General features: G+C 36.2%; 1 protein-coding gene across 3 annotated transcripts in view; it reads right to left on the reverse strand.

The window, feature by feature from the left end:
- Positions 1 to 228: 228 nt before the first annotated feature.
- The window catches only part of SLC2A2 (solute carrier family 2 member 2), a 31,865-nt gene continuing 8,349 nt past the window's right edge, over positions 229 to 23,744 (reverse strand). For all 3 annotated transcript variants that reach the window (XM_072808068.1, XM_072808069.1, XM_072808071.1), the window contains 9 exons: positions 20,875 to 21,137; positions 15,934 to 16,058; positions 13,029 to 13,144; positions 11,988 to 12,150; positions 11,339 to 11,526; positions 8,627 to 8,731; positions 5,349 to 5,450; positions 4,498 to 4,701; positions 229 to 4,411 (listed from right to left, as the gene is read on the reverse strand). In XM_072808068.1, the coding sequence (XP_072664169.1) occupies positions 4,211 to 4,411; positions 4,498 to 4,701; positions 5,349 to 5,450; positions 8,627 to 8,731; positions 11,339 to 11,526; positions 11,988 to 12,150; positions 13,029 to 13,144; positions 15,934 to 16,058; positions 20,875 to 21,137 (1,467 nt within the window). In that variant the 3' untranslated portion in view covers positions 229 to 4,210. The remainder of the gene's footprint in view (positions 4,412 to 4,497; positions 4,702 to 5,348; positions 5,451 to 8,626; positions 8,732 to 11,338; positions 11,527 to 11,987; positions 12,151 to 13,028; positions 13,145 to 15,933; positions 16,059 to 20,874; positions 21,138 to 23,744) is intronic.

A 23,744-nucleotide genomic window follows, 5' to 3' on the forward strand; every position in this document is an offset into this window, starting at 1 on the left:
ATCAAAGGGAGTCAGTTGTTTTTACCTAGACTTCAGGTTAGTTTTTCCTATTCATTGATGATCAAAACAATTGCCTGATGGAAATAAAATTTGAATTTGAAAAGTAACTCACATATTATCTTTAAAATGAGAATAGGTATAATACTATAAGAAGAAAGTGAGGATATATAGTAAAACAATATTTATTTTCTTAAATGGGGTTATTTTTTATATAAAATAAAGCAACACTTAAGCATTCAGAAATGTATTTATTGACATAAAACTATAGCGTATATATACCCCTAACTAAAACCAGTCTCTTTTCATGATGATTCTTCCTAATGTGCACCAAATTAGAAAGCAGTAAAAACACCAGCAGATGGCTCAGTGTCGTTGACAACACGCCTTTTCTCCTCAGGTCACTGATAGAATTGTAATGAAAAATTATATATTCTATTACACTTTACTCAGCACATCTGCTTAGGACACCATAAGCACAAGATATTGCCAAGCATTGCCTTAGTTGCTGCATATACTATAATAAGCTATCAAGAAGTAGCTTATGCATGCACACTGGTTTACACGTATATACAGGTAACATAAAAAGGATTAACTCAGTGCTCCACTTTGTGGGGAAAACAGTCTGGAGATACTTCACCTCCCTTCTAAGCCTTTGGTATCCATCAGAATTTTATTTCCATAGTTGTAAAATTGACTAAGTTTTGGAGGATTATCAAGAAGGTTTGGTCTTGTCCTGTGATCATAATCTTGTTGAATTGCATTTAAATATATAGCATTTTACTCTGTACCTAGTATTATCCAAGAAGTAGTATTACATAGCAACCTTTTAAAAAAACAACATAACTTAGGCAAAAGCAAACCTTAAAAATACAATAAAAACTCATAACCAACTTAGAAATACCAAGTTTGAATTTAGGAATTAGATAGCCTAATATCTCCCTTAATTTTTACCATTCCTTTGTCATTGTGAAATTGTTGCTTCAAGTAGGAAAATATTATCTTGAATTTATATAATTTCTTGTTTATTCAAAAGAAATTTGGAAAAACTTTAAAAAAGAAAAAAAATGGAACTATCTTATAGGTTACAAACTTATATTTTAGAAGTATCTTTGTAAACACTAATTCTAGGTAACATTTATTGAGCACCTCCTTTGTACCAGGAACTCTGCTTAGCACTTTACATTTAATCCTCACCACTCTCTGAGGTAGGTAGTATTACTCTGCCCATTTTACAAGAGAGGTCTCCAAATCAAGTTTCATGGATGGCAAAAGGCACAAGTGGGGACATTCATACCATGGTCTTCCCGAACTGCTTATTAGACCTTGAGCTCTTTGAGGTGGAAGGGGGAGTCTTAGTTTATCACAGTGTATCACAGTGCTGTTTGCATAGAGGAGAAAGTTAGAGAAGACCCTTTCACTGGTGTCATGACTGGGCAGTAGCTAGGTGTAGCAGGTGAGTAGCCAGACAAAGAATTATAATCATGCTTCAAATAAAGCTAAGAGAAAAATCACATTTGTTAGAACATTAAATATGAAACAAATTCCACAAAAATGATAGAGTACTATGAAAATTAAATGGCCAAACTCAGATCTGATTTCCCTATAATTACATCTAATTAATCAATGCCAATTTTATTATTTATTATGATGTATGCAATTGAAGATCTAGGAGTTTCTATTACGTTAAGCTAGTTTCTAAGCTTGTTCCTTTGCCCTCCTATAAAGCTTTAACAGCTTCTTACTTCACCTTAAGTTTTCTTTTCAACTCATTTGTATTTCTGCAAAGAAAAAAATATGAAAGGGAAACAACGTAAAGTAGTTCAATTTCTCTGAGGCAGAAAACTCCAGGCATGAATTTCTGGTGTTTATGCATCAGTGGAAGTAAGTGATTAGATCTTAAAAGTGGTGTTTTGGGTTCTTTATTTAAACTTCTACTAGTTTTAAGATTTTATTTATTTATTCATGAGAGACTTAGAGAGAGACCCAGAGACATAGGCAGAGGGAGAAGCAAGGCTCCCTGTGGGGAGCCCAATGCAGGACTCAATGAGGGGACTGCAGGATCATGTGCTGAGCTGAAGGCAAATGCTCAACCACGGAGCCACCCAGGGGTCCCTAAACTTCTACTACTTTATTTTTTCATAGTAAATGAGATCAGGAATGGCAATTTGATTAAATCACATTCATCACTTGTGAAAATGTTAAACTTCTTTATCATTGTAACTTCAGGCTTCTCAAAGACCACCAGCATCCTAAAGGGAGACAGAACGTAAAGACTGCTAACTCTGGGAAACGAACTAGGGGTGGTGGAAGGGGAGAAGGGCGGGGGGTGGGAGTGAATGAGTGACGGGCACTGGGGGTTATTCTGTATGTTAGTAAATTGAACACCAATAAAAAATAAATTAAAAAAAAAAAAGAAGAGGACAAGAGCCACATAGGAGCCATTATCCTGCTCCTGCCCAATTCAGAGTCTCCACATTTTTTTTTCTAGAGTTCACAAGCTAGCACAAAAGTAAACTACTTAAGCTCATCTTAACTGTGTCCTGAAATCCTAAGTAAAAATAATGTATTCCAAATTGGTCCAAAGGGAATAAAATGCAAAGTGAAAAGAAATAATTTTATGTTGTTTGGATTGCCAAATTATATAAAGGTAAACAATTCTGGGAAAAAACAAAAACAATAAGTGTTTAGCATTTTTCCCCCCTCCACTTACAAAAAGTACTTTTTAAAAAAAGTACTCTGTTTTGTGTACAGTGAAACAAACATAAAAAGGATGGACTCAATGGTCCACTTTGTGGGGAAAACAGTCTGGAGATACTTTACCTCCCTTCTAAGCCTTTGGTATCCATCAGAATTTTGTTTCCATAGTTGTAAAATTGACTGTAAGTAAAAGTCTATTTAATCATCTGTGTGTTTCCAGTTTGCCTACATAGGTAAAACCCCTTAGAACAGCACCTGGCACATAGATAATATACAGCAAATGTTAGCAATAAGATTAGAACGGCTTAGATAGCATCCATATACTGCCGTGACAAAGAAGGAACATCAAAGCGGATGACTGTCTAACCAGGAAAGTAAATAGCGATTTTGATCAAGTCTGAAATTGAGCATTCATGAAGTTTCAGGACCCCACCTTTAGGAATCCTGCAACCCACTCTTTCAACTTGTCTTGAAACATAATTCAGAAAGTATTTTTTTAACAAACAGAACAATCCTTTATTTCAAATTTCCCTTGAACTGCTCTAACCTATTTAGGGTTTGAGGAGATATAAAAATGCCCAACTTAATCACTGTTTGAATGTATTTTACAAAAATGCAGTTGAGACAACCATGCTGTGCTCAATTTAAAAGCAAGCCAAAATAGAGCTCAAAGGATTGAATAGCCAGGAATTAACATAGGTTTATAATAGATATTAATATTAACTGACAACCCAGGCTATATGACTGGTAAAATCTTTTCAGTCTTTAATCTTATAAAAATCATTTGGTCATCAAACAAAGGAATTAATTGTTTTTTTTTTCCGAGTACCAAAATATTTGGTAAACATACCAAAAAAAGTTTTTCTTTATGAACATATCTTAATAATACACTCAATAAACTATTCCACATGAAAATACAGAAAAATAAAATTTTAAACAAAATACAAATTCTAATACAGAAGAAAAATGGTGAGTGGGAGAAATAGAAAAGTTACCAATTTTAACATAAGCCTTATTGCCACTAGCCAAATCTTTAATATGAGGTCTGTGGGTACGAAAATGCCAACATAATCATATTCAAATGTAATGAGTTCAAATGTAAATGAGTTGCAGCTTCAGGTTTCCAATCACATGCTTAATGAAGCAATAACATGATACATTGAAACTGCTTCCGCTTCACGAGAACCTTGTTATAAAGGATAGAGCTAGGAACATTACAATGTAGTTGCCCTTTGGTGTAGTAAAATGAGCGAAACTTTTTAGTTTACTTAATTACAGAGTCTTACTATCAAAAATAGATGCTCTAACTTAAAAAAAAAAACAAAACTTTCTTTGGAAATATTTGATGACATTTCTGAGAAGAGCCCATAAAAGCTCTCTAAAGAATAATACTTTCAAGACGTAGATATAAAATTCTCAGAGAATCGTCCATTAAAAACACAACTTTCTTCCAGTTTCTGTTCTTGTAAAAACAAACAAACAAAACAAAACAAAAAACAAAAACAGGTTATCTTTACACAGTCTCTGTAGCTCCAAGGAATTCCATTTCCACAGCAGCTTTTGGCTTTTGGGCCAAGCCACGCTTCTTTTGGAACTCTGCTGCGATTTCCTCAAAGGATTTTCCTTTGGTTTCTGGGACTTTGAAAAATGTAAACAAAGTGAAGGCCAGGATCACTCCAGCAAAGAGGAAAAACACATAAGGGCCACAGAACTTCTGCATAGAGAACAAATAGAATTCCAATTAGCGGCTGCTCTCCTCCATCTCTGTTCAGCAAGTTTGCACAATATGAGGCTGCTTACCGCAATGTACTGGAAACACAGAGCGATGATGAAATTGCAGGCCCAGTTGCTGAATGCAGCTATTGCTAAAGCAGCAGTCCGTGGCCCTTGGCTGAAGAACTCTGCCACCATGAACCAGGGGATGGGACCAGGCCCAATCTCAAAGAAACTGACAAAGAGGAAGATGGCTACCATGCTCACATAACTCATCCAAGCCAATTTATTCTGAGGGAAAAAACAAAACAAAAGCAAAAGTGGAGTTGGGATCATTGGCTGCTGCTTCCCTTAGCTAAGCAGGCTCTCACTGAGTTCCGAGGTGACATAGCCCTCTTCCAGACGTATTTATGTGCAAATAATTATAAATTATCCTGGTTTGAGACATGTTTATTGCAGTCTGAGTCATGCTTAAGTCTTTTGAACTTTGATATAGGAAATCCTCTGGATTAGGATTTTATAGGACTCTCAGTCACTCTGAGCATACCGAGATTGCTAGACAGGATGCATTACCCTCCATGAAGTAGTGGACAAGGGTGCTGGTTGGAGAGAATCTGGTGCTTGTGCTAGGTCACACAGGTAGCCCAGTGGCAGAGCCAGTTTTAGAACCTGAAACAGGCTGACCCCAGAAACTATGCTCTGACCATTTTGCAACACTGCCTCCGTTGGTAACAAGTGTGATTTACTTGTGAATTTTAAGTCTTTAAACCCAAAAAGCAAATCCCCTTTCTCTTTACATTTCTCCTTTGTATTATATGCTGTTCCTCTAGCTTTATTTCATAAGTCAATCTCAAATATTTCGACATAAGAAGCACTTTAACCTGGAGCACAGAAGTGCTATCATATAACCAAAAATCTCAGTGCAAAACTACACTTACCAGTAGTACAAGTCCCAAGGACATGAAGATGGCACACACAAACATCCCACTCATTCCTATGAGAAACAGAGAGCGTCGCCCTGCCTTCTCCACAAGGAATACCTAGGAAAGTTTTAAAATGTTACTGACTTAAATAGTTTTTACTGCCAAAGAGTCACTTTAATTCATACAGCTGGAAGGAGGCAGTTCTATAATCCCATTTTACAGATGTGGAACTGAGTGGGGAAGTGACTTTTGCCTCAGGTGGCTGAACTTGGTCTCGGTGAGCAGAGGTAATCATAGATACCTGCTTCATTTAATCACATTGATTTGAACAGGCCATTCTGGAGAACGAGCCACAACCTTACCATCACTCTGCAGTTATCACCTGAGTACAATATTAAGAGGCTGTATATATATCTCAGATCTCTTCCAGTAGGTTTGTTGAACATTTAAAATGGCTCTACATAAAAAAAGGACATTAACTTATCTTTTGGTAATTATCCTGTTGTAAGTACAAGGTTTCATGAACTGCAGACACCTGTAATAGTATAACTGTTGGGTTGTCAGCCATTCTCATCCAACTTTCTCACTGCTAGTAAAGTCAAATTATGACCACTCATCTGGCAACTTACAGAATTTGATCACTTTACCAAATAGATCTGCATTTTTCTGGTGTGCCTAAATATATTTGGTGCTGGAAGTGAATTATCCATTTGAAAAGACTTTAAAGCAAAAACTTTAAGTGCTTTCTTATCCTAACTCAGGAGATATATCATTGATACCTTTGGGTCTGTGGACCTTTGTGTTAATGGTTAACATTTACCAATTAGTCAAGACCAATGTTTGTTAAATAGACTCTTCCTGCTTGATCCTTAGAATACTGCCAAGGTTGGTGAATCACATCTAAATATTATCTGTCATAATTTCTCACTTCAATGAGTAAATTGGCTTGGCTCATAGATCTATTAGTAAATCAATAGCAATCCAGTACCCTTGAGCTATGGCTCTGAAGATATCTAAGAAACATTTGTGTTCACCTATAGTGAAAGCCCCTTTCACTTCAGAGGTGTTTCACATTTGAGTTTCAAATCACTTCAGGATGATGAGCAAAGAGCCCACACTTAGTGTTGAGAAGGTAGTCGGAAAAACAAGTCTTGTCCAAGTTCACACCATTTCTCTATTTAATTAGACTCTGTAAATATGACTTTCAAAATTGGCTTGATGACACCATGTCAAGCTGTCAAGAAGATAGAAACATTTCTTCAGGAATGAGGGCTTTTACTATGTTTCTTCTGTTTCTGAACAATTATTATTAATAGGATAATAAATTCTAAACTCACTCCTTAAGGATGGAGATGTCTGCCTGACCAGAACCCTTGTCTTTGCTCAAGACCATGTGTGTCATGCAGATCCTGGATGTCTCCTTAGAGTTTAGTAGCTACTGCTTCTCCTCTCAACCCTTCTGTGTCCCCGTTCCTTCCACATTTCTTCCTGTTTTGTTTTCTCTCAGGTTTACAGGCCCTCTTCTACTGGCCCACTAGTGTGGAAGAAAATATGGAATGTGGAAACATAATTCATCATGGAAATCAGAAAGTCTTTCTTTTCCCAAATATTCAGGAAAAAATTGATTATGTCCCTTCCAAGTTGGTGAAATATTAATATCTTATCAATGCATATTCCATTTGCATATCTTTATGTGAAAGGATACACAGAATTCAATTTAGGGGAGAGAAATGGGGTGACTGAAGGACTATACTTTTTGTACGTTTTGAACCTTAAAACAACTTTTCAAAAATAAGTATAATTAAAAATTTTAAATGTTGTATGTAGTCCTGGAGGGTTAATTAGATGATTAGAGATGATTTTTAAAGTGTCACTTATCTGCTTAAAAACTTTCACAGAATAAAGGGATAGACTCTAAAAGGTCATATTCAAAATAATCAAGAAACTCAAAACTCTAGCTGGGTTGATGGGGAGGGGGGGTAGTAGTTTCCTTTTAAGGCATTTACAGTTTGGATTACCCGATTTTGACAACCTGATGCCTTACATGGCAAATCCTGTTACATATAAAATGTTTTAAGCATGATCTCTATATTAGGAAAATATGTTGACGTAGGATTTGTAAAAAATATACCTCAGGAGACAAAAGAATATGAGTAGCCTTTGGATTACATCCCAGTAACAGGCCTTCATCGATTTCAAGTGGCCTTTTGGCTTGAACAGGCATTATCTCTAAAGGCATGTCTACAGAATGGCTGGTGCTCCCTTGTTATCTGTTCTCCCTCCTCTTTCCAAGGTCCAGCACTGTTTAGTGTAGTCTGGACAAATCTACTTTTTGATCTAGGTAGCCAGCCTGTAATTTATTGACCACCCTAAGGTAATAGTTAAAAGTCCATGTGCAGAGCAGAAAAACAAGTGACTAGAGTATAGTGAATATAACATGGTGGCCAGCATTGAAAGGCACAAGCTTTTTGAATATCCTGCATTCAAATATGAAAATAAACCCAATTATCCTCATTTTAGAATGAATGACATGAGTTGGGAAGTTTTAGGGGTTTTTTTTTGTTGTTGTTTGTTTACTTTAATTCTTAGAGTGTTTATGTTAAATATTATTGTCAAGATGCTTATTCCTTATATAAGGTATTCAGTCTTGAGAAGACTACATGACCTTTCCCCCTTGTCAGAAAAAAAAATAACATTTCAAAACTAACAACATTTCAAGTTATATCACTTCTATTCCATCTCTTATAATATCACATACACTTGTTTTGTATCACTAGAAGTTATATCCTCGTGAGCTATCTGGAAGCTCTGCCAATTAGCCTAATATCATAAGAATTTGCTGAGTCTGTTTAACTCTGTTATAGGCATAGATATCTGTTACAGAAGACCTTTTTTTAAAAAAGTATTTTTGCCAAGACATCAGGATAAAAAAAGAATTTCAACCATGGAAGGAGAGGAACCTAGGTAGAAGACCCAATATTGATAGAAATGACAACTGTCACCTGATCCCAACAGATTCAAGTACAGAGCAAAGGAGAAGGAATCCAGGTATTTACACAAAGAAGTCTTCTTTGCCCCAAGTGAGTTATTAATCTACAAATGTGTGACTACATGGCATCCCAGCAAATGGAGACAGCCAGTGATCCACCTGTTCAGCTCTGCTTACTGATTTATTATACACCCAATATATGTAAACAATAAATCACTAGTTGCTTCTAGCTCACAAGGTACCCTCTTCCCCCCACTTCTGAACTGAGGAACAAGCAGCATATTTATCTAGGGTGTTAACTCACAGACACAGCAGTGAAAATCGTGTTGATGGTACCAACTCCAATGGTTGCATAAACAGGTTCGCTGATTCCAGCTGTCTGGAAAATGCTGGTTGAATAGTAAAAGATCTGTAAAGTAAGCAATTTAGCCTTAATAAAGAATTCTAGCACTGATAGCTTGAAAGGAAGAAATATTTTAGGTTGTTTATTTTTAGTTGTTTCTACTGAGCCATGATCCCTAGGACACCCTAAAGGTTTTATCTCTCCTCTCCTTACAGCCAATGAGAAACCACTATCAATCTTTAGTATTTAAAACTTCTGATTGCTTAAAATTCTCCTTAAATTCAGCTGAAAGCTCTGAATCTGCATTATCCTGACATATACTTTTTTAATTTTTAAGTTTTTTGTTAAGTTCTAAAGTATATACAAAAAAGTACACCCAATGTAAGTATACAGATTAATTTTCACAAACTGAATACACCTGTGTAACCAGTGCGCAGATCAAGAGTAATTTATTTCCAATCCTCCAGAAGCCCCCAGAACATCCCCCTATTTTTCCAAGGAAACTCTTCAACTTCTAATATCATGATAAATTTTACCTACTTTTGTACTTACTATAAATGGAACCACACAAAGTGAATTATTTGGTATCAGGCTTCAACATTATCTTTGTGAGAACCATCTATATAGTTGTGTGTATTTGTACACTGTTCATTATCATTGATTAGTTTTTTTAGTATTAATATACCACTATTTATTACCCAATCCACTACTGATGGATATTTAGCTAGTTGTCATTTGGGCGAATATGAATGGTGCTGCTATGAACATTTTAGTACAATCCTTTTGATGAAATACGTACACATTTACATCTAGGAATAGAATTACTAGACTATAGTGCATGCATATGCTCAGCTTTAATAGATACTGGCAAATGATTTTCCAGAAAAGTTGTATCAATTGACACTCTTACCAGTGTGCATAAGAATTCTGGTTGCTATTGTTTTCAATCCAAAATTTTTCACTAATCTCAGTGAACGTGGAGAAATCTTCAAAATCTCTCTAATAGTGTTTATTAATAATTATGTTTTTACATGTTTTGTAGGCCTTTCTGTCATTCTGTCATCTTTCATTCTTTCTCTACTTAACAAATCCTGTTCCTGGCACCTCTTCTTGTACAGATAGGGCTAATGGAGAAGGACTGTGCAGATTATGCTCACTGAGGAGTATCTTACAGCACATTGCACACTATCCCACATTTTTAGGCTGCCCAACAGCCTCAGTTCAACATTTCCTGGATGCCTGTAAGTCAGGCACTGGGACAATAGCTAAAGCAGGGAGGTTCAGAAAGATTAAATATTGTTCCTTTGGATATACAGGCTGAACTAATTTGGTCTCCAAATGCTGAAGTTCTGTAAAATGTTAGATTGAAATGAACATCTAGGACCCCTTAAAGGAGGACAGAGATGACAAAAGAGTAGTATTCAGTGTGTTGAGTGAGGTTCAGGTCTCCTTTTGCTTCAACTGATGTAAATTACTTTCTTTACCTCTCCCAAGGCTCTGCCCATCCACAAGCCACCCCCTTGTGGATCTGTGATTGGCTCATTATAGAGGAAGCCCAAAGCACATTTTTAACAGCAGTATAAGGGGATAAGTGATTTTTTTAAATCTAGTTTTTTTAGCAAATGCTTACTTTTCTTCTTTTAGTAGCTAATTGTTGCCAGTACAACAATTTTAGTCTGTGTAATACAATGATTTCAGTTCAAAACGTAAAAGCTAGCTAGTTTAATATTCAGTATGTTTTCCAGTCATGTCTGGTCTACTATCCTCAGTCACCAGTTTCATGCCAGTTCACGCTACTATTTATTTTGTTTGCTGTCTCCTCAAATAGAGTGAAAGTTTCTTGCATGGCAGGAAACTTTTGTGCACCTAGCTATTTGGTTCGTTCTATCTATCTATCTATCTATCTATCTATCTATCTATCTTCTATCATCTATTTATTTAAAGTAGGCTTCACATCCAGTGCAGAGCCCAATGTAGGGTCTGAACCCACAGTCCCAAGATCAAGATTAACAGTCCCATGATGCTCAATCAACTAAGCCACCTAGGTGCCCCTGGTATAATTGGGTTAAACAGATATTGGAGGTGGGGGGTTGGTGGGAGGAGGATGCCTGGGTGGCTCTGTGGATAAGCATCTGCCTTCTGCTCAGGTCATGATCCCAGAGTCCTGGGATTGAACCCCACGTGGGGTGTCTGCTCAACAAGGAGCCTGCTTGTCCCTCTCCCTGCCCCCACTCATGCTCTCTCTCTTTTAAATAAATAAAATCTTTAAAAAAACAATAAAAATACATAGATAAAGGGAACCATGAATTCATTTTGCCTAGGCTATCAGAAATCCTAAATTTGCTACGCAACTCCAGAAGCCCCTTGTAATTTAGGGCGTTTTAAAAAATAATTACTCTCTTTTTCCCTCTTTTGTGTTAATTATGATTTTTGCCTTCCATCTTAATAGATACACAGTACCACTGATTATTGACATTTCAAAAAACTCTAAGCCAATTTTAGGAAGTGGATAAGGCAAAACAAAGAAAATTAATGCTTACTCAATATCTGTTTATTATAGTAAAATGTGATGTCAACATTTTAAAATGCCTTTTTGTTATTTAAATTCATACCCCTTTCTTTCTCTATTTTAATTCACTTTGCTTTTAATTTAGAGAGTATTCTTAAACTTACCCCATTGATTCCAGAAAATTGCTGAGCCAAGTGCAGCATCAGTGCCACTAGAATAGGCTGTCTGTAGCAGGAATTGGTGAAGAGTTGAATTATGGAGACTACTTGTTCACTTGATGCTTCTTCCTTTTCTTTTCTCATCTCAGCGATGTCTTTGGTAATATCAGCATCTCCTCTGAGTCTTTTCAAGCCTGTCCCCCAAAATGATCAGGTTGGCACAACTCAGGTCAAAACAGAGTAAATTATAGTTCCACATAGCCCTTTCTATTGCTTTACAGCATAAGTGTTGGCAATCCTTTTTGTTAAGTTAAATCCTGCTTTTAAATTAAAAAAAATTGGTTTTATATAATGACCAAACAAATCCCTGATCTTTATTATCATAGAAGCATAATGCAAGTAAAAAGCTTTTAGAAGCCTCTGGTTGAGTCCAATACCCTGCACGTGGGGTTTCCTATTTGGGCTCCAAGTGTTTAAGGGTTTGAAATGGCATGCATGAATCATATTGAAGTGGTCTTTCACATTCTTCTTACATGTAGTCATTGACTTCATCTGGAAAACCCTCATACCAGCTTAACCAGTAAACATTCATGTACACTGCTTTTCATTGGCTAATAATTCCAAAACACTAGGAAGAAAAAAAAAACAGACTTACTTTTCTTTGCTCTGACTTCTTCGTCCAACTTAATGTAAAGGTATCTGGGGCTTTCTGGACAGAATAGGAGCAGCAAAGACTGGATGATGGCTGGCACACCAGACAAACCAAGTAGGATATGCCACTGCTCATGATTGCCCAGGATAAAGTTGAGGCCAACAATCTGAAAAGGCAGGGAGGAACCATGGCAACTGCACAACACTTTGGGTCTGCCTTCTGTAACCATTTGTTGAAAAAAGTACATTGGTTATTTAATAGTAATCCCTGATAACTTTGATTCAGGTATGGCCAAAGTAGAAACTATTAGTAGCATGTCTTACCTTAACTAAGTTTGAGACTGTTTTATGAAAAGTTCACTTAGGTTTGTTTTCATTAACTTATGTGGGCCATTTAGGATGGGAAACAACTAAACTTTTAAGAACACATTTGACATCTAAAGCAACACCAAAAATCATGTGTAACTTTGGACCTTAAAAAATTTCTTCTTAGATTACCTAGAACTTAAATAAAATGGGATTACATAGAACAATTATTGTAATAAAAACCAGCTTTGTCATCCTTAATGCAGGGGTTTACCCTCTGATAATCTTAAGCTAGGGATTCTAGGTCTCTGAGTCCATGGGATAGAAGGGAAGCATAGAGCCAGCTGAACAAAAAACTGCTATGGTAATCATATATATGTTAATTTTCTAGGTAAGATGCTCAAACAAAGGAAACCCAAGCAATCAAAAATGTGAAATTTTCTATTGTTTGAAATCTGCACAGAATAATTTAATTCTAGACTAGCTCCAGAAGTTCAAGACCTGGCATGTTGGGTCATCTTTAGTGCCAACCCTACCACATATCCAAGGGGAGAAGTGAGGAATGGAGTACTAATAATTTAGCTTTGAGCTAAAGAGCCTAAGTTTGTATAGCATCCCCACTCCCAATAGTGGAACTAGTTTTTTTCCTCTATGTTGGTCTACCATGAGAGTGGACTGTTAAGGAGGGAAAAGTTGGATAAAACAGAGGATGGGTGCAGTAGGGGATGGGAGTTTTTACCTGACTAATAAGAATGCCTGTGACAATGGCCAGCTGATGAAGGGTACCAAGAGCACCTCTGAGTGTGGTTGGAGCAATTTCACCAATGTACATTGGAACCAAGCCTGAAATTAGTCCTGCATAAAACATGAACATAAATGTGAAAGTGCAGCCAGGACTATCTCAATAACAATAACTTGGTTTAAGTATAATCAATATCTTAACTGAAAGTCCCTTTCTGAGTCTGTTGGAAGGAAGACCCCTTGTCCCCAGTCATAGACAAGTTTATGCAAAGAATATTTGTTGATAAGACTTGAATGAGGTTGTAGTTGGATATAGGAATAGAAAGAAATGGTTAGTCATGGATTTACCAATCACTCATAGCGTGGCCTTATTTAGTGAAAAGATGTTAAAATTGATTTTACATCATAATGCCTTAAATTGTCTTCAGAAAAGAGACTAAAGAATGCTCTAATAATATTCTTAATCTAAACTCATGGTATCACAGGAAATTAGAACATAGGCCAATCTCTTTACTTGATAGAGATGAGAAACAGTTTATCCAAGATCACAGAGCTTTAACACCAGAACTGCAAGCCCTGAGTCTCCACAATGCGGAAGTACCTCAAGATTACTGTTTGAGTGGTGAGGGAAGTACGGACAGGTGGAAGAGGTTAAGGAATTCAAGGGCTCTTCCCCCAGTTACTCCCACCAGAGCATGATCTTCCAATAACAGGCTTTGGAAAAGATTCTGGTGCTTAAAGGAATAAAAAAAAAAAAAAGAAAGAAAGAAAGAAAGAAAGAAAGAAAGAAAGAAAGAAAGAAAGAAAGAAAGAAAGAAAGAAAGAAAGAAAGAAAGAAAGAAAGAAAGAGGAAAAGAAAGAAAAGAAAGAAAAGAAAAAAGAAAAGAAAAGAAGAAAAGAAAAGAAAAGAAAAAAGAAAAGAAAAGCACTAGGCAATCCAGCCTTCTATAGCTTTCTTAAATACAGATGTAATCAGTCAGGTTGGAGATGGTGGAGCATCCAGCCGTTTGCTGAGTGCATAAAAAGGTCAGACGTTATCAATAAGCAAGGCTGAAAGTAATGTTTAGCATTTCCTTAAGAATTTAAAAATAAGACTTGTCAGAGTCTTCCTCTTAGAGAGTTTCTCTACAAAAATGGAAATGTATGGTTTTTGTGTAAAGAATGAATCTGGGAACCATTTCAGTATATTTTTAATGCTTTAAATTGTTCTTAATATCTCACGCGAACAGTTGCATGATTGATATGGCATCTGAATTTTGGCTGACATTTACATATAACTCTAATGCGTGGTCTGTTGATCTTAAATAAGAAAAAGCCTATTTATTTGGCCCTATTCCAAGCTATACTGTCTCTGTAATGCTTCCTATTGTCTCTCCAGAACATAATAATGCAGATAAGTTCACGGGTCTGAGTTCACATAATTTTAAAGTCAAAATGTATTTCCTATAATTTTTAGCAGTTTTAATGCTCAGAGCAGGATGAGGCATCATTTTAAAAGGTAGGTAGGAGTACAAATTACTTGGCAATGCTAATGATAGGTTGCTCCACATCGTTTTATAGCATTTCTTTTCAATTTTCCCAAAAATATTTGTGATTTTTTTTCATAATGTATTTTAAAAAAATGGAGAGAGAAGAAGGAAGAATCATGATGATTTGGACCTCCTTGATAGTGTTATTACTTGCATTTCACAAAAGATCTACTTAATATATCTAAGGCCAGACAGAAACAGTGCCAGAATTAATTCATTCTGAATTTAAATCTCTCCATATGTGGGTTGACTCTTCACCTTGATAAAACTACTCTAACTTTCAGCTACTTGTATTATCATTTAAAGTAATGAAAAGAGACTTTTAATTAAGTTATTAACTTGTGGGTAATTTAGACTTTTGTTTCAAGGGATCACTGAAGACACATGGAGCTATAAGTCTTTTTGCAAGTAAAAGCTATAAACATTTTATAGGTCGTTTTGTGCTCTTGCACCTCCTCTCCCAGCCCCAGTGAATATTAGTGCTTTGAAAGACAACTTTATGATTTGGGACAATGGATTAAAACCTTGGCTCCAAACCATCAGAATCAGGGATTCTTCGGCATTGAGAAGCTAAAGATTTGGCTATTTTAGAGATTAAGTGATCCTCCCTTTGTTCAGACCTCTGCTGATTAAACTTGCTTCTGAAAGTTTGAAACTTCCAAAAGTTTGAAAAGCTGTTTCAAGAACTAGTGGTTCCAGATATTCAGATATGAGGTTTTCAAGGGGAGCATCCTTCATCCATTATGAACTCCCCTACCAGCTCCTCCTGCCTAACTACCTCTACCTGTGGTCACAGCCACTGTAATGCTTCATTCAGCCACATCTGGAATCCAGTTGTTAAGGGAATGTGGTCTGAGAGATGGGCTTGGGTGTCAAGGGCTTTCTAGGAAGGAGAGACAGAGACTCAAGTGGCCAAGTAAGCCGTAAGAGCTGAGTCGGGGGTTCTGGGCGTAGCGATGTGCCACTGTCTACTGTACAACAGGAGCAATAACAGCAGCTAGCTTTTCTTGGCAGCTTAGTACAGGCAGATTCTATGCTGAACATTTCACATGTATTCTCATAAGTGCCCTACATGGTGGATATTATCTCCTTCATTTAACAGATAAGGAAACTATGAGTTAAATAATTTATCTGAGATTATACCACTAGAAATTGCCATGAGCAAGAAGAAGCTTTGCAACTCCCACTTACTGGTCCCAAACCTCCCTGACTCAGGACTTCAACTTTATGCTATTGCCTTTCACTTTTGTGATGCCACCTCTGGCTCAAAAACTTCCCTACATGTTACCATATCTGCCTTTAGAATAATTTTTGGACAAGTAAGTGTGTGTGTGTGTGTGTGTGTGTGTGTGTACATGCACATGCATGACTTACCACAGTAGAGTCCTGATAAGCTTCTTCCTGAAATTATAAGAATGTGAGATGGTCCCAGTTTTGAAAACCCCATCAGGAGAGCTCCAGCTAATGAGAGAATGTTGGCTACCAACATGGCTTTGACTCTGAAATTTTAAAAAGCAAGGATTACAAATTCAGCATCAAAACTTGATAAAATTATTTGCTTTCAGAGTATGCTATTTACCTAAGAGCAGTTATTGTAATTTTTGCTGAAAAAGTTAGTTGGGGAAATTTAAACCATGATTGCTAGTTTATCGGTGGACTAAAGCATTAACAATAATGTTTATAATGAGAAAATCTGATGTTCATGCATGTGATGTCCACATTTTAATAGAGATGATTCAATTGTGGCAATGACTAGTTTGATTTAAGATAACACTTCTCAAATTTTTCAGTTACCTAATTAAGTTTTCTACAAATTGATTTTTTTAAGTAACAACTGTGTGGTGATAGCTACATTCAACACTGTAATTATAACCTATTACATCCTCTTTCTTTCCCCTCTTTCTTCCTTCCTCCCTCTTCCTTTCCTTTCCTTCCCTTCTCTTCCCTTAACCTTTCCTTCCATTCCCTTCCATTCCCTTCCCTCTCCTCTCCTGCCCTGCTCTTCCCTCCCTTCCATTTTTCTTCTTTCTTTCTTTCTTTCTTTCTTTCTTTCTTTCTTTCTTTCTTTCTTTCTTTCTTTCTTTCTTTCTTCCTTCCTTCCTTCCTTCCTTCCTTCCTTCCTTCCTTCCTTCCTTCCTTCCTTCCTTCCTTCCTTTTTCTTTCTTTCTTTCTTCTTTCTTTCTTTCTTTCTTTTCTTTCTTTCTTTCTTTCTTTCTTTCTTTCTTTCTTTCTTTTTCTTTCTTAATGGTGCAGGTTTTTAGTTGACATAGATGATGTAAGGAACTTTCAAAGTTAAATTTGTTTTGATAAGAATTATTTGGAAGTAAATTAAAAGATATTTTTACTTTAGCCTTATCACAGAGAATTATAATTACTCATATTTTAACATTGTATGTAATGATATTTTTAGAACCTATGAATTAATGTTTACCAATGTAAAATATGTAATAAAGCTGACAATAGCAACAAAACATTATTTTCAAAATTAACCATATGAAAATTAACAATATTTATGATGTCTGATACTTTTTTTCCTATTAAATGGGAAGGTGGGGCACAAAAACCTTCAGAGTTCAATAAAGTTCAATAGATGATAAGGCAACCAATAAAAGAATCTGAATGGACAAGGTGTGGAAATACTGTGCCACAAAGAGATGTAAGCATCTTGTTATGTTCTGTGTTGAATAGGTGAGCTTTTCTTAAGCAACTTTCTTTAATACCAGACTTTTTTTTCCGGAGAGTAAAACTATGTGGCCTTATACTACAATGATTGCCCAACAAGTATGTGATAGGCTTAGTAATATCCCCTAAGAGTTCACATCCTAATCTCTCAGACTCTGGGAATGTATTACCTTATATGGTAAAAGAGATTTTGCAGATGTGATTAAATCAAGGATATCGAGATAAAGAGATTATCTCAGATTATCCTAGTGGGCCCACTGATGGAATCACAAGTATCCTTATAAGAGAGTGGCAGAGGAGAAGATTATATAATGGCAGAAGTAAGATTGGAATAATGTGCTTTGAAGATTGAATAAGGGGCCACAAGCCAAGCAATATAGGTGACCCCTGGAAGGTGGAAAAGGTCAAGGAAATGAGTTCTTCCCCCAGAAGCTCCAGAAGGAACCAGGCCTGCTGACACCTTGGCTTTAAAACCAAGTGAAGCTGAATTTGAGCCTCTGACCTCCAAAACTGTAAGAAAATAAACTTGTGTTGTTTTCAACCACTGTTTACGGTAACTCATAAGAGCAGTAATAGAAAGCCAACATATGAAAAATGTCAACTACTCAAAGGGAGGGGAAACAGTGATTTAGAGCTGGCCTGTTTCAGAGCTGCAGAGCAGAAAAAGACAGGGCTATTTCTCTGTGAAGTGCCCTTTCTCTACATAAGGACGGAGGGCAAACAAATTTAAAATTTTACCTTGAGAAATTGTTATTAGCTGGCTAGTAGTATATATTCTGTTAGGAAGTATATTCTGTTAGGGAGGAAAAACTCTTAAAAGAGATAGTCTGAAAGTATATTTGATGCCAAATTGCTCTAAAGTCTGTCTTCCTTACCATCAATGGATGCTAGAGCACTTTGCACTACTTAAAGGATTTTTAACTTCTGCTTAGGCAATAGCCAAGAATAACCCAAAAATACATGGAATTATTGAATCATGGAGAAAGAAATATATTTCTAAGTATATTTCTTTAAATTTTGCTCCAAATACTCCTGTTAGCATAGGTTTTAACACTGTCATCATCATCTTCACATCATTGTCATCAAACTAAGGCTATATTCAGTACCTGCTTACTCTGTGCTAGGCATTGTGGTAAGTCCTCTATCTGCGCTCTTGTAATTTTCACAATAATGCCACGAGTTAGGTATTATTATTTTTTCCCTCAGTGTAGATGGATGGGGAAACATGTTAGAGAACTTAAGTAACTCACTCATTTTCACACAGCTAAGTGACAAGCTAGAGTTTGATCTGTGTGAAAACAAAGGTTAATGCTTGGTTTTAGTGAGTTCTGTTTTTTTTTATACAAAAGAAAGAACCCATTCAAAGGAAGGCTATGTATACCTTCCTACACTTAACAGTAGTGTGGATTGCACAGACCATGGTCTCCTCCACTATATCATTATAGTTAAATTTTAAGTGTACAGCTTCTGGAAAAAGTGACCCTGAGAAGCCAAATCTATAAAACAGTGGCCACAGACATTTATTGCCTATTACACAATTACAAGGAAAGACTTTTTTTTAAAGCAGTAATGGAAAAATACATTTTTATTTACTTATTTTTAACAGAGCACTGACTTAGTAAGGAAAATCATTTCTCAGTGAATCTTCCTAGTAAAATTGTTTAATAGGAGGCTGAACTCTTTTGTCGTAAATTTTGACATTAAAGTTATCAGTTTTGTGGCTGTTAATCATAGAGAATCATTCTTCTCCTGAGACTTGGAAGAAGCTTCACTTTTAGTTTACCGTAAGTCATTCGATACATGATAATTTGACATTGATTTGGAGTATGACCATTGTTGATGCTACATTCTAAGACTTGAGAGGGTATGCGTCCTGTTTCCATCATGAGGACATGAATTGAATGTTTGAGTACATCACTGGACCTGCCAAAAATTTCATTTCTAAATGAGATGAGAACAAGGGCTGGCTCTTTCTTTCTTTCTTTCTTTCTTTCTTTCTTTCTTTCTTTCTTTCTTTCTTTCTTTCTTTCTTTCTTTCTTTCCTCTATGCCCAACTTGGGACTTGAGCTCATGATCCTGAGATCAAGAGTCAGGCTCCACCAACTAAGCCAGTAGGGGTGTGAAGAAGTATAAAATATCAATAGCTGCCAAAAGAATTGGTTTGCTCATATTTTAAAATTTAACTTTGCTTAATTTTGTTTATTTTAGAAATAGTTAATATAGAAAAAATTTCAATGACTGCTTAAACCAGTTTGGTTCAAATTAAAATGATTTTTAAATTTTTTAAACAATTAAAGTCAGTTTATGAACCCTGTAATTTGCAGATTCTGATTTTAAGTTCAGCTAAATACCAGTAAATTGATAAAAACGTGAGAAACTGACTATTTTATGGTATTATTGGTATTCATTATTTAAGAAAACTTCTTGTAGTCTTATTATATAAAATCTCCAGTGCTAGAGGAGGAAATTATCAGAATTTTAATAACAAGAGAGATAAAATTATAACTTAAAATAGGAATTTTAAAAACTAAATGAATTGTAATCCAGAATTACTAAAATAGTTATCTATATCACTTACATCTTAAAAGGTTTTTGCATTTTCTAAATATTCCATACTTGCATATTTATTCTTATTATCAGGGAAAAGATAATTAATAAAATGTGGCCTCAAAACAGAAGATGAATATAAAACAACAAACATTTGATTTTCTGATTTTATTTCCTCTCTATGTGTGGCTATGGAATCTCAATTTAGTATGTCACATGACTAAGTGAATGAAATTTAAGTGTAAAGGAGTTTCAGTGATTTTTTTTTTCAGTGACATTTTTAATCCAAGACACGTGATTAAAATCAGAGTAAAGAAGTGGAAACACTATTTGCTTCGTTTCTAGTTGGGACTTTGAGATAGCAGAAGCAACAGCTAGAAACCCATGCCAAGTATATGGGACAAATGGGAGTTGGGGATATTGACTGACCTTAGGACTTGACTGATCCAAATGACAAATTCTAACTTGAAAATGAAAAAGTGGATGTCCGAGAAATGAGAAATGGAGTGATTTGGTGAAGCAAACCATGGATTCCCTGGTTAAAAATTTTACTCTTGGTTCTGCCATTGGGTTCCTGAGTTAACCATTTGTATAGTGGTTTCTTAATATGTTCTTTTTTTTTAAAGATTTAATTTATTTATTTGAGGTAGGGGGAGCATGAGCAGAGGGAGGCAAAGGAGAGTATCTCCCAACAGACTCCCAAATGAGTGTGGAGCCTGACTCGGGCTGGATCTCAGGACCCTGAGATCATGACCTGAGCCAAAATCAAAAGTCAGACACACAACCGACTGAGCCACCCAGGCGCCTTGATGTGTTTTAAAACTAACAAATTTAGAGAATCAAATCATTTCTGTGGAAATACACACAAAACTCATTTTTGCTATAAATGCTTCCATGATTAAGCAAACTAGGGCAACAGCTTTCTACATTATTTGTTCTAAAACCAACCTAATTCATAGAGTCATGAATTGAGAAGCAACTCTAGAACTATTCCACAAAAATAAGGACGATTTCTTTCTAACAAAGTCTTAGAAACCCCCAATACTAAAGTTTCCATGTTTATGCTTATTTATGAAACTTGCCTACCTTCCAATCCGATCCCCTAGCCATCCACCAAAAAATGATGCAATCATTCCACCAATTGCAAAGCTAGACACAGACAAGGACCAGAGCATGGTGACAAGGTTCGAAGATGCTGTAGTCTCTTCCTCTGCCAAAGGGGTTGGTATTGAATCCATTAGGCATGGGGTTGTGGGCAGTTCCTTTGTACTGTTGATAGTATAGTTGTTGATAGCTTTTCGGTCATCCAATGGAATACCCAAAACGTATGCATAATGGGATATTATTATCTGAAGAAATAAAATAAAGAAAAGTAGCTCCAATAGTTCAAGTAATCTATACACTTTTTGTTTATTTTTCCTTTGGAATGTTTGTCAGGTGTTTAAAAGGGTCATCCCGATTATGGTATTATATACATACAATCATGGATAGATTTCCTTATAGTTGACTATATCCTGTAAAACAGAGGTTGCAAATTCCAGTGCCCACAGGAACTAGGCAGGAACAAATTAAGTGAAGGAGAACCCTGATAACCAAAGGACTCAAGTACTATCTCTATTATTGAGAATATAATAGCAAGTGGGCAAGATTATAGCACTGGAAGGCATTTGTCCCACCTAAAGAAGGAAGCTGCAAATGTGACACTAGTGTTCCATAACATGTAAGTTTTAAAAAGAAGCCAGAAATCTGGGTTTTATGTAAAATTCTTCAAGTTTTAAATGCAGGAAGCTATTAAAATTGAAAATATTCTGCAGGCTAAAAAGATAACACTTTTCACACCAGTGTTACCTGTGCACAGTAGGGTTTAAATAGATTGATGCAACTATTCAAATAGAAGCATAAAAATAACTATAAGAAAAAAAGATTGGGAAAGATGAAGCCAACAATAAAGTTAGTATACAAAATCTAAACACTAGGTGCTATATCCTTGCTAGAAGTATGCTATAAATTTAACAATAAACTTCCTAGCAGCCAGCGCAGAGAGGAAACCAATCATGTTGATGAATTTGATGAATTTCAAAGATAAAAATAGCTGAGTGCCCCCTGAGAAGGGATTAAGACCTGAAGGACTTTTCCCCTCTGTGTCCTCATAGATTTCTGTATGTAATAGAATGAGCAGCATTCAAAACTAAATTTCATCGAGCCATAGTTTATGATGTGTTTCAATAGAGGCAAAGATCCTACCAATGTGTAATTGAGTAAAGGCGCAGCCTTTGGGCTTCCTTTCTTGTCCTTCCTCTCAGGGCTGATTGGGTCACTCTTCAGCGGCCTGGGAGGACCTCTGACAAGGGCCTGGCATGAGCTGCTCTAGGCTGCCAGTCATGGGCAAAGCCCTATGTGACGAAATCTGCTTAGTGAGGGACAGAATTGATATCCTCTTGTTATAAAAGAACTTTGACCAAGACATTTGCCTCATTAGTAGACCATTCTACATGGATAATAATGCATAGAAAAAAAGGCTGGAAGGTAATATTCAAAATGTTCTCAGCTGTTTGCTCTATGTGGTAGAGTAAGTATAGGTGATTTGTTGTGAATACTTTCTGTAACAGGTATGTGTAGTTTTTATAATCATAAAAAAGTATAATTTTAAAATCATAAAAAAGTATAAATTTTAAAATTTATAAATTTAAAATACCCTAAAATAATGCCACGTGTCATTCCACTAACAAATGACGCTGGATGACTATTCTTTAATGGTGTTTAAGTGGCTTGTTAAACACAGAAAGAGGGGCTCTAGAGTGGTCACCAAGCCTGATGCCAGTGGGGGATCCATGTTTTAAAGTCTCGCTCTAGGACTTGTATTGAAGGAGGGGGAACTTTAATTTTCCCTCTCCTTCCCTGGAGAGGATGATTTAAGTAGGAAATGAAAAGGTCTTACACAAAAAGAGGCTCTTCTGATTCCAAATTATGCTGATGTTGAACCAAATTTTAAGAAGGCTGCTAAGTTGGCACGTGTTGTCATCACTCACAGAAAAAAGCTGTGGCCCCCAGCATTGTTATCTAAATCTTTCAATCTCATGATAATATGGTGCATACAACCAAAGCATATCTTCTGGCCCAAGGAGCAACACTTTTCAGGTGACAGACTAGAGCCAGTACACATTTTTTTTTTTTTTTTGGAATCCAACATTGTAAGGGAAGCAGATGAAATATGATGTATTCATAGAAAGCACCCAACAAATGCTTGTGCCTTTAATCTTATGCCTCTTCTCCCCCACTGCCCCACCAGCTTCTCTCCTCTTTCTCTCTTTACTCACCAAACAGTTCATTGAACACCTTCTTTATGCCAATCATTGTGTTTGACATTGGTTACAGGAGGAAGAAAAAGACGTTGATCCTTCCCTAAATGCCTCAATTAGAGCAAAGGGAATGAAGTCCTGGTTCCCCCACTTACAGGCTGTGGGAGTGAAGAAAAATGACATCCCTCTCCTATTTATTCATTGGATACCAGAGTAGGGATGCACAAAATAAATGAGGCAAATGATAGGAATTATTCAAGATCTTTAAAAACCCCCATCCGGATAGTTATCATGGTGAAAATTTTGTTGGACTTCTTGACTATGATTTAGCAGTTTTATATTATCTTTTTTTTTAAAGATTTTATTAAAAAATAAAAAATAAAAGATTTTATTTATTCATGAGAGACAGAGAGAGAGAGAGAGAGAGAGAGAGAGAGAAGTAGAGACACAGGCAGAGGATAAGCAGGCTCCATGCAGGGAGCTGACCTGGGACTCCATCCTGGGACTCCAGGATCATACCCTGGGCCAAATGCAGTGCTAAACCACTGAGCCACCCGGGCTGCCCAGTTTTATATTATCTTATTTTGAATTATCTAGGGGAGACAGAATTAGGTGGGGAAGATGGGACCTTTTTAGTGTTAGGTCTCCTAAACTTTT

The sequence above is a fragment of the Canis lupus genome, chromosome 31 (genome assembly GCF_048164855.1).
Source record: "Canis lupus baileyi chromosome 31, mCanLup2.hap1, whole genome shotgun sequence".
NCBI classification, from domain to species: domain Eukaryota; kingdom Metazoa; phylum Chordata; class Mammalia; order Carnivora; family Canidae; genus Canis; species Canis lupus.